The 12024-nt window shown below is 38.9% G+C and overlaps 1 protein-coding gene across 2 annotated transcripts in view; it reads right to left on the bottom strand.

Annotated features, from left to right (window-relative positions):
* Positions 1–1762: 1762 nt before the first annotated feature.
* Positions 1763–12024, bottom strand: part of PPP3CA (protein phosphatase 3 catalytic subunit alpha) — a 319540-nt gene continuing 309278 nt past the window's right edge. The window contains exons 12-14 of one of the 2 annotated variants that reach the window (XM_047798212.1): positions 9867–9964; positions 6747–6776; positions 1763–3527 (exon numbers count right to left, since the gene is read on the bottom strand). In XM_047798212.1, the coding sequence (XP_047654168.1) occupies positions 3331–3527; positions 6747–6776; positions 9867–9964 (325 nt within the window). In that variant the 3' untranslated portion in view covers positions 1763–3330. The remainder of the gene's footprint in view (positions 3528–6746; positions 6777–9866; positions 9965–12024) is intronic. The other variant, XM_047798213.1, reaches the window with a different exon arrangement.

Genomic DNA, 12024 nt, shown 5'->3' with positions numbered 1-12024 from the left:
GCGATGGAGCATCAGCATAATATTCTCTGGGCCGATACCACAAAACACTTCCCCCTTGACACACAGGCCTAGGAGAGGCCGCTGCCGTCGACGCCCAGAGACCTTCCTCCCCTGGCCACCTTGTTCCCTTCATCGTACAAGTTTAGTGTCTGAAGACCTTTCTTTCTTTTCTTCAAAAAGTATTTGAAAAGAATATAGGTGGAGGCTACCTTAGATAAGAAAAATTGCTGACCTAGGGGCAGTCAAATCCAGCTCTTAATCCTTGAAAAGCTAGGTAAAAAGTCAGCACTGAGTTTGAATCTCAGGAGGTGTTAAGTCACCTTGGGGGTGTGTGAAGAAGGGCAGAGGCCAGGAGGCTGTTTCTGAGTGCACACACGTCTGTGTGCGTGCACGTTCACGTGCATGTGTATATGTGTGTGTGTAGCCAGAGACACTGGAACAAGCAACTTAAGAATTCAACAGTTTTCTCCAAAAGTGAAGGAGAGATTTTTTTTTTTTTTTTTGGTCTTTTCAGGGCCGCACCCATCGGAATACGGGGGTTCTCAGGCTAAAGGTCTAATCGGAGCTACAGCTGTTACCTACACCACAGTTCAGAGTAACCCTGGATCCTTAACCCACTGAGTGAGGCCAGGGATTGAACCCTCAACCTCATGGTTCTCAGTCAGATTCGATAATCATTGTGCCACGGCAGGAACTCCAGGAGTGATTTCTAATAACTGATGATCCGGCGTTGTTATCCCTTTTGGAGAAATACAGTTCTACATTGATTTCTTTGATAGACGGAATTATTATGCAAAAATATGCATTTTTACTTTCTTAACTACTGAGCAGAAAGACCAAGCAATACTCACATCAACTGCTTATTTTAATGTCAAATGTTTATTTCTATGTCATAGTTGCCTCAGCACAATTTGCAAAAGAAAGGAATCCAAAAAAAAAAAGATTTATTTATTTTTTTTTGTCAGGATATTTTCTCTGCAGTTGTAAGAAAGAAAATAAACACCTTGGTACCAGAATTACCATTTCTTTCGTATCAGTCTAATAAGTTGCATCTAAATAGTTTCCTTGGGTGTCACTTTTTTTTTTTTTTTAAGGATGGAAGAATATCCACAGGACAAAAAATGTTTGAATTCATCAAAATAAATGTGGGATAGTCTTTGTCAGAGAATATATCTAGAACATGTTTGTTTTGGTACCTTATATCGCTAATTGCCATTTTCTTATTATTTAATATAACAGGCATATTTTATTACATAAAACAAAGTGCACTGAAAATGAACGATGTCAGAAACAAACTGAAATTTGGTGTATGGGAAATCTCCAGGTGATTAGATATTAGCTGAAGCGCCGGTATACAAATTTTGTTATCGATACAAATGCAACTCTCTTCTGGAACGAAAATGCACTTAGCAGCTTAGTTCCTTTCGATTTAGCAGATAGGGCATCCAATACAACTGAAACAACCTGATTACAATATTTTTTTTCAATACAAAGGAATGCTCTGTTTTCTTAACTGGCTCCCACATTCGAGGGAGCCGGAAGGTGGCATTTGCTCTTTGAATATGATTCTCTTTTCTGATTTGAGACACAAATCCACCAGGATTCTTACAGCCAAAGTAGGCGCCACACCTTGGATCACGAGGCCCTCAGAGAAGCCAGTTAAAGTAAATCTGTGATGCGTGGTGGTGGGCCCAGCATCTGGAAGGTGGCATGGTGGTTGTGCCCGGAAATCCCTTTAGCAGACTCAGGGAAACGATGAGCGTTCTTTTAAGTTCATGCACATTTTATTGAGTAGTAATATAAAATGCTTTTGTTTTCTTTGTTATTGTTACAAGTGCATGCTTTGATTGCCAACATTTCAGAAGTCAAATTACAAAGGCAAGGCTTTAGGCTGTAGTGAATTACTTGGGCACTTATACAATTGTTAAAAAATATGAATGGATTTTTGTTGTTGTTTTCAGAATGAACCAGTTGTAACCCGTAACTGATATACAAAGGGAAAAAAGGTGAAAAAAGAACGTATTTGGTGGCACATGACAGAACGGAACAAAAGAACTAAACCGTTAATGACATTAACAGTTACCATGCATTTAGAGTTTCACATGTAACTACAAACTTATTTAAATTTCACAAGGTTTGCTAAACATGCTAACCATCTATGTGTGTACTGACAAGCTTATGTTAAAAACGTTTAAGAATACTCTCCCCTTTAGATTTTTTCAAAGCTTTTTTTTGATTACAAAATTTCAAAGGCATTAAGCATTTCAGAGAATATAAAGGACGCCAGTATACATACATTTCCAGTATATGTCAGACCACTAAGCGCATTACAGTCCCATAGAGGCCGAAACAGCCATTTTTTTTTTTTCTTAAAAAACATGCATAGGCAGATTTTTTTTTTTTTTACAGAATATAGATGCTTTATCACTGTACTTAATATGGTGTCTTGTTTACTATACTTAAAAATGCACCACTCATAAATATTTAATTCAGCAAGCCACAACCAAGACTTGATTTATCAACAAAAACCCCTAAATATAAACAGCAAAAATAAGATAGATGTAATTATTCCAGTTTTTTAAAACTTAAAGAAAAGGTACTCATTGCCAAAGTAATAAGATACGTGTTATATGGGAAGAAGGGCATTCAAGCACACTAAAGAAACCTGAGGTAAGCATAATCTGTACAAAATTAAACTGTCCTTTTTGGCATTGAACAAATTTGCAACATTCTTTTTTTTTTCTTTTTCTGCTTTTTTTTTTTTTTTTAAGACTGCCTAATTCATTTTATAGCCATTGTCTGACAAGAGTAGCAAAACATTATCAATAAATAGTCCTTATTTAGTTTGTACATCATTTTGTTAAAAATGTTTGATGTCATCCATTTTTAGTGCTGCGACTGTAAACGTACAATAGAGTAAGAAATTAGACAAAGTTTTCGTGTCCAGTAACATAATAAAAGACCTTTCATTAACCTATCTAGAAGTCCCCAATGCAGTAGGAAAACATGTTCATTCCCCTAACATTGCAGTATAGACTAGCATGAGCTTTCTTTAAAAATTTTTTTTTTCCTATAAGCATTTTTTAAAAGGCATACCCCAAAGAGGTGTTTAATCACCACCCCCACCAAAATATAGTTTAGTATCTCTCTCCCTCTTTTTTAATGATAGTGTAAACTGAATCCAACTCCTGGCCCCAGAGCAAGTAAGCTACCATCAGAGGCAAGAACATCCAACTGCTGATATGCAGCCATCCCCATCATGCCCTGCAGCTCAACCAAAAAAAAAAAAAAAAAGAAAAGAAAAGAAAAAAACAAGTGAACAGGAAGTGGTCACTGGATATTGCTGCTATTACTGCCATTGCTGTCCGTGCCGTTAGTCTCTGAGGCGAGAGCCTTGTTGATGGAGTTAAGGTTGGCGTCGGAGGGCATGGCATCTCTGCGAGGCGGCATCCTCTCGTTAATTCGGTCTAAGCCCTTGGCCTCCTCGAAGCTAGTGATCTTATGTTGTGGTGAAAATCCTTTGATAGCTAAACAGAAAATCATTAAAAAAAAGAAGAATCGGGTTAGCCAGAGGAACGCAAAGGGCACAGCTGTTGCATCAGGTGATGTTAGAGATTTCGCAGTGAGAGAGGGCATCCTTTACTAGAGAACAAAGTGACCGGACCTGAACACAACACAACAGTCTCCTTACCATACCTGGAGGTAACCGAGAGGTTTGGTAACAGCCACTGTCTCTTGCCAACCAAAATGTCCTCTTGAAGTTAGTAAGACGTAAACGTTTCTCTTGTCTTCATGAGAGTTTAGATCAACAAAATCTGAAGTGGGTATGTAAAGAGGAAGGCTGCTACCAGGGAGAGGTCTCTAGAACCAGCATCAACTGGCCACATCATTGGCACAATTACTGCATCAAACGTCCTAACCTGGAAAGCCTGGAAATCGCCCTACTTTGACTATTCTATTGCGCTCATCACGGTAAATTCAATAGAATCAGCAGAACCTAGCAAAGAGCTTAGGGCAGAAGCTCAAAGGGGCTATAAAAGGGATGAGCTTGGGGCACTTCCATGCCATCTCAGGATCCCAGAAAGACTTTCTTGGCAAACAACTCAATAGTGGCATGAAAAAAATGACATTAACTCCTGCTTCTACACTCAACTTTGGAAGCATCTGGAGTGGGTGACAAGGTTAAAGAAACTCAGAAAAATCAAGATCGGATCACTAAGTAAAAAAACTCGCGCCTTCCCTTTGTCAGTGAACAGGTGACACTGATGTTCATCTGGTCCATTACTGCCTAAAACAAAGAAAAACTCTTTCTTCGTAGATCAATGTAGACAGAAGTGATGGTTCAAGAATAACAAGGGGAAAATGCTTTTGGCAACTTTTAGCAAAAATGAATGGGCATGGTTTGGGCCTTATTCAATGAAAACATGGTATTCTCAAAGGAGAGCATTGACACTTGATTTTTTTTTTTTTTTCGATAACCCTAGTGTGCTCCAGAGATAGGTAAGGCGTTTGTGTAAGAAACTTAGTGATTTTTTTCAGTAGGTGCACCAACCAGTCAGCTGAAAATAAAGGACGTAAATGGGGAACCAATGACACCAGTTTGATTTACTCCCTGTGAAAGTGCAAGGCAGACACTGAAGGGCCAATCGCCAAGGCTGAATTGGGCTGCATCTCCATGGCTGATGAAGGACAATTTCATTGTACCTTTATCCTTCCTATCCTATTTGAGAAAAAAAGGAAAGCAGTTTCAAGCTGAAACTTTGCCAGCCACTCCCACACAAATGCGCAGTGCCTTTCATTAGTATGGATGACGTTCTTCAAAGATAGACACAGTTGATTCCAAACTCATTAAACGACGAGAAACAGTTGGTTCCCCCTCTGCATTTTAAAGGTTAGCATCATGGTGATTAGTCAACTATGAGAGGAAGAAGATGGGGAAAGGGGAAAGACCAAGGCCCAAAGCAAAGCTTCTTAATTCTTCTCTAATTCAGTCATAAATCGCAAAATAATAGACCTGTCTAAGGAGCACCCACCCTGAAAACTAACTCCATGATTTTCGAGGGATGAAAGTAGGACTCGATTGTTTTCTAAACTACTGTGACTATCATTTCGTCACAAGTTAATGACTATAAAAAGTTTGGCATCATAACTGATGAAGCCATTGTATGAATCGAAATCGTAAAAGAGGAATCTCTTTTTTAAGTTGTTTGAGATTTTAAAAGCCAATAGGGTGGGAGCATAGAAATTCAAAATCCGGGGAGAACAATGGCTATGTCCACAGTGGGGCTCCATTTCTAATCATTTCTGTCTAACCTGGTCTGGAAGAATGCGTGCTCTGCTGTAGTTGCTGGTCAGACAATGGGTATTAGCAATTTACACTGGTAGTATACTTAACACAACACAGAGTCACAGAAACCACAGAAAACAGCCAAACTATCAACAAGAATGCACACTGCAGATTAGAATTTGCCAAGAGGAATAGAGAATTCCCACATAAATAGCAGTTTGTTCACTGCTATTTAGGAAGCAGTTGTATTTTCTCTTACAGTGCTATCGTTTTCCCCTACTGTGTCCAAATCATGTACAAATTACAGAGTCTAAAGTGGCACTTTTTAATATCATATCAAAGGACCATTATCACACAATTTTGGGAACAATAAAACATTACCTTGCAAGAACAAAATACAACTGAAGAATTTTGTTTTAAAGGGGAACTTCGAATTATTCTTTTTAAAATTTCCAGTGGGTGTGGTATGTATGATATTAAAAACTCTTTGGCTAGGCAGTTCTCTCATAACTCAATGTTGAAAAAAAGGCTTGATTCAACAGTAACTGCTAGAGGGTCCTCTCTGCTGTCCTCGAGCAGTGCTAGGACACAGTCACTGATGTCCACGTCTTGTTTGTCCAGAAGCGCCCAGCACAGTGCCTGGTGCAAAGCAGACACTCCGTGGACATTAACCAATCGAGTGAGGACTCAATATTCACCGTGCTTGTTACCGGCCACTTCCACAGACGCTAGATGATTTTGAGCTTGTCAAAATATTTTGCTGGTGCTATCTGTCCTACAGATACCAGTACATTAAAATTTCATAAGGTTAGCGGAACTGTTTATCTCTTACACAACTGTCTCTTGTTGGAATATTTTTTAGAGACATAAATTAATGTTGAACTACAACAAAGCACTATTCAAATGAACTTTCTATTTCTTCTTTTGCTAGAAATTTCTGAAGACTAGGCTTAATAAAACTACTTTTTTATTCTCTCCTTTTTGGTGCTGACTGAAAGTGATTTGAGGGAGGGACATGGTTCAGCTCAAAGAATATTGCTGTATCCATTATTTGTCAAAACAGCTGCCATAACCCCCACCCCACATCATTCAAGATATATAGTCCTTTTGTTTTCTGTGATTATACTAGGATCATTGTATACAAAGTCAAACATAGCTTTAAGGAAAAAAAAAACCAAAAAACAAACAAACAAACCAGAAAAGGACATTTTCCCCTTTAAAGCAAGAACATTTTGGTTAATACTGAGCCACAACTGTTAGCCCAACACCCACACACTCTGTACAAGCTACAGCAAAAGAAAAAAAAGAAAGAAAGAAAAGAAAAAAGAAAGAAAAAAGAAAGAAAAAAAAAAGAAAAGAAAGAAGAAAAAAAAAAAAAGAAAAGAAAGAAAGAAATGAATACACCCAGCAGAGCCCTTATCTGTTGCAGGTACAACAGAAAGGGGACTGGCCAATTTACCTTCATCAGCCTCAATAGCCTCAACAGTAGCTGAAGAGAAGAAAGGGGGTGCAAAATGAATGAGAAAAATGAGCAGAGGATTTTTAACTCTAAGAACAAATCAGTGACGATCAAGGGAGCTAAGAGGATTAATGTTCCTGTAAGTGCTGGATTCTGGCACAGACAACAACAACAAAAATGCTAAACTGAAAGGAAAAAAAAAAAAAAAACCACAAGGAAAATGAGAAGTTTATGAGCTGGATACAGCTATCTGAGTGAACCGCTTTGGATTTTGCTAAATAAACAACAAAATGATCAGCCCTTTAGAAAAATACTCAGGGAAGGTTTTTTTTTTTTTTTTTTTTAGAGACTGAATCTACAAGGGACCAGCTCAATGTGCATGTGACTCACACGAAGTATGATAAATCCACTGCTTTGATTGGTGACTGATAGTTTTAAAATGCCCCCTCCGCCCAAAAATGGCAAACGTGAAGGTCATCATAATGTCAGTAGAATAATTCACACTATTTAATATTAAATGGCATGATCTCCTAGTGGGATGGACAAGTAGGGGGGACATAAATTTAGAGGAAGAATAAAATCAGTGGGTCTGAGTCAATAACACATGTGACTCTTTAAAGACAAACACTGAGCATGTTTGGAGTGGTAAGGAAGAAGGGAAAGGAAAGGAATGGGATAGCCTGGATGTCTTCTGCCAAGCAACCCAGTTTAAAAATCAGTTTTCCTCACGGGAATATCATTTTTGGAAACAAAAAAATCTTGAAATGTTACAATCAAATGGTAACATGCCAGTAGCAGCAATAATTCTATCAGCATTTTAAAGAAAAGAGTTTAAATACTGATACCTCAGCATATTTCAGAGGCAAAACTTTAAACACCCATTGCTTTATCAGCGATTTCTATAATAAGGTTAGGGACTGTGCTCTCACTACACAGGTGTATGGGTCTTTCTACGTTACTAAGGCTAGGGGATATTTCCTTAATTAAGTGCTAAAATGCAACACTTCTCTGTTACTGCAAAGTGTTTAATATTAAAATCCTACCCCTTGACTTTAATTTGCATACTTCTTATAATTTAAGGCTTTAAAACTAGAGCAACTGCCAAATGTGCGCTATGAGTTCCTTACAGTGCATTCTAAATTCCTTACAATAAAAATGTAGAAGGGTTACCACCATGGAGAAAAAGCTAAATAGTAAAACTTCAAGCAGTTTCCCCTTTTAGACAAATTAAAGGGCATCAGCCAATGACTTCTGAAATTGTTTTAATGTAAATGGCTTAAAATATATACTGATGTTTCAGATTCTCGGGACTAATACGGTTCTGAACCTTATGTCCGCCATGTGTGTGCATGTTTGTGATGTGAGTTCAACACAGAATGACAAACCAATGGGTTTAAAATAAAACAACAGAAAAGGAAACTGAATTAACCCAAGTTAAAATACAGGTGAACATCTGGAAACAAAACAAAGAACCGTAAGAACTTAGGTAACTTTAAAAATAAAGCAAAAGAAACCTGGAACTGCACCAGCACTGACATATTAGAAATATATACTGTCCATTATTAAGTGTATTTGTCTAAAGCAACTGCGGCCCATAGTTTCTGATAATACATCTGCTGTACCTTAAAACTGTGCTTATCAGAAACCATGCAGATTTCAGTCAATTAGGTAGTGGTGCATTTGGTGCATTAAAATGATCCAATTATGCTAATGTTCTTAGAGAGCTCGTTTATCTTGGTGGGAAATTTTTTGTGTTTTTTTTTTTAATTATTAAATAATTTTTAGTGATAAATTAAAGGAGGGACTTAATTCAACACTGTGGTATTTTCCTGCCTTCATTTAGTAAGGGTTTTTGTTTTTTTTTTTGTGGAAACTCAAAGACACTGACGTTGGAATAAATTCATATGAAAACAGAGGTTTACATGTGATTATTTATATATTATATACTATATTGATTCATGAGGGTGGATATCACTCTCTATGTAAAAGAGGTGCATCTACATAACATAACTGTAAGAATACCAGAATCTTCTAAACTGAGGGACAGGGATAGAAAAGAAAACACACAAAAAAAGATTCAGGGAAAGATACAGGAAAATAAGCAAGAGGCTGAGATTATTTTTAAGATGCTATAGTGTATTTTTGTTTTCATTTTTTTTCTGGAAAATTCTAATCCAAAAGCAAAATTTCTGTCTTGAGTATGCTAAAACTGGACTCTATTTAACGATGATGTTCATTAAAATAATTAACAAAAGTCGCAAAAGTAAAAGAGCATCTTGAGTGGGCTGTGGAATATGGGAGCCGCTAGCCACATGTGGTGGCTAGTTAGATCAAATTCATGAAAATCAGATAAAATCAAAAGTTCAGTTTCCCAGTTGTACCAGCTACATTTCAAGTGCTCGATAGCCATACACTGCCAGTGGCTTCTGTGCAGATATAAAAATTTCCATCATCACAGAAAGTTCTCCCGGGCAGCACTCATTCAGAAAACTACAGATTTTAATACAAAATCTCTATTTCTCTATTTTTGAGGAAACGTTTCCATCTATTTTCAAAAATGACATATGATTCTACTCAGTCTCCTGTGTTTTAAAGGACTTAGGCCAGAGAAGACACCTATAGCTTTGATTTTTAAACACGTGGATAACAAAACCAGGCTTTTTATACTCTTCGTCCATTCTCCGCTAACCCTAGACTTGGAAGGGTTTATTTATATGTGTCTGTGTTTATTTCTTTAATCAAATAGGTAACCAGTACATTTAATAAAAATGTGATTAAAAAGTTGTTTTTAGCCATGGCTTGGCTCCAAGTGGTCAGTCAAACCTGTTGTGAATGCGGGTGACCTGAATGAGGTGTCTCAGCGCGAGGCCTGAAATCAGGGTTAATGTGCAAATGAGCAAATGAGGGAGGTGGAGTAGGGACCACATTCCGGGGAATGAGGGACCTGCTGAGTGGGACCTGACTGGCCACACTGATGGGGGGCCGGGGCTGGATTTCAGCCCTTCTTCCAGGTGAGAAGAACTGAAGACCAAGACCGAGTTTGCATGGATGAATAAATCAGGGCTCTAATGACACAGCTGGCTGAGGTGCCCACACAGTCACACCAATGGGCCTGCTTACCGCTTTGCAGGGTTTGCTTCCCTCCAGAAAGCACTCCGCTGGGGAGCATGCCTGTGGGCGTCAGGCCTTTCAGCGTCAGCACACTCTCACTCTCTTCTCTGCAAAGACACAACCACGGGGAGCCTTTACCTTTCATTTTCTTTAAAGAAAAAGACTTAAAGGGAAAGATGCAGCGAAGAATTCACATTTACCTTTACCCTGGCTCTCTTGATCTTTTTTTTTTTTTTTTTTAACTTTAAAACCTACTCTATGTCCATACATTCACATAGAAGTAATGTTATGTTAAGGACATGACCGCTAAGATTAATATACAATTGTGGAGGTTTGGTCCCTTGGAATACTGAAGACATGGAAAACAATTCTGATTTTGTAAGCAGGCATCATGATTTGTGGGCATCCTCCATGACACCAAATTCTGTTACCAAAGAAGAGCCGTGGTGAGAGCTGTTTTAAGTTTTCCAGCCAAAGCTCAGCAAAAATAAGTTGAGCAGATTTGACTTGGGAAAGAAAACAGGAGAGTATAGGTATGTATACACCAGAGCCACAACAATGCCGGATTCGAGTGGCATCTGCGATTGATGCCATTGCTTGCGGCAACGCAGGATCCCTAACCCACTGAGCTAGGCCAGGGACTGAACCTGCATCCTCATGCAGATAACACTGGGTTCTTAACCCACTGAGCCACAACAGGAACTCCATCAATAGCTTCTTAAATGCTCTGACACCCTTAGGTCATCTTGCTCCCTAGTCTTCAATCTGTCATTACATGTACGTGTCCACATGGGTTAGCATATGCCTCTCATCCTGTAAAAACCATTCCATGATGCCTTGTTGCCTAGACACCAAAAATTACATGCTTTCCCATGGCAATCAAGTTCAAGGAGCCATGTGGGCTTAAATACGCTTTCAGCCTCATCGTTGAGTAGATCCCATAGCCACCTTCATGTCTTACTACCCAGCTCTTCTAAATACTCAAGTTCATTGACTACATAGTTCACTTTCAAGTCCAATTCTCCTGCTTACTCACTGAGTGAGTCTGGACACGTTGGAGTCTTTCAGTTTCAGTTTCCTCACTGAGGTCCCCTCAACCTTGCAAGCTTGCTGTGTGGCTTCCTCTCCCTTGCGGACACCATGAGGCATGTCGCACCTGGCACCCTGTACAACACTGTTCTTAGGTCCTTAGGACCCTGAGGATTTCTCGGCTGCCAGGAACGCCTCCCACCTAGCAGAGTCCAGCACTCCACCAATGGCAACCTCTTCACAAACACTCCTTTCCGCAAGCAGAAGAGCTCCTCCTGTCCGCTTCCACTGCAGAGCATCTCTTCATGTACTTGGCACCCATCCCACGGTTTTATATGAGTTTATTTTCTACGTGTCTGGCCTTCCAATTCGGTATCCTCTTGGCCTAATGCAGTTTACGGTACACATTTCCTAATGCTCAGTCACGACTTACTCTTCTTGAGAGACGACCGCCCTGTATTCTACAAATTTATGACAGATGCCTTTATTATAGGAAAGCAATGCAATTTACCTTGTTTGTCTCGTCTATCAATATGCGCAACCTTAATCGAGGTTAACTGATCATCACTGTGTTCAAATGGACCATCTCTCAGCTGGGAATAATTGCATTTTATGTACCAACAGGCAGGGGACTAAAGTGACATTCCAGTTGTGACACCTATCTATAATGCTGTGGCACTGCTCCTGTACCTGCATGTGGTTTGAAGACTAATACACAAAGAATTTTCTTTTATATTAAGAAAGGCTTCCCCGTTTTTTCCTAAATGTACATTCACTTGGAAATTATGGAACTGTTTTTATTTATCCTGAGAGAGACTTCAGAGAGAAAAAGAAGTAAGTGCATTTATTGGTAGTTTTGAGTCACGACAAATAAGCAGGTGTTTATGCAGAGGGACCACTTGAGTTTATAATCTTCATATAATCCTTTCCTCCCATAGGACATTTTCTATCCACATAAACCTCCTTGCTGGTCCTCAAAACTGCTAACTTTGTTTCTATCTAAGGATCTTTGTAACTGCTACTCCCTTTGTACACGTTTTCATTTTTTTTTTTTTTTAATAGTTGCACTTGGGGCATGTAGAAGTTCCTAGGCCAGGGATGAAATTCAAGCCACAGGTGTGACCTACGCCGGATCCTT

The sequence above is a fragment of the Phacochoerus africanus genome, chromosome 10 (genome assembly GCF_016906955.1).
Source record: "Phacochoerus africanus isolate WHEZ1 chromosome 10, ROS_Pafr_v1, whole genome shotgun sequence".
Classification (NCBI taxonomy): Eukaryota; Metazoa; Chordata; class Mammalia; order Artiodactyla; family Suidae; genus Phacochoerus; species Phacochoerus africanus.
This window is presented reverse-complemented; position numbering and strand designations above follow the sequence as displayed.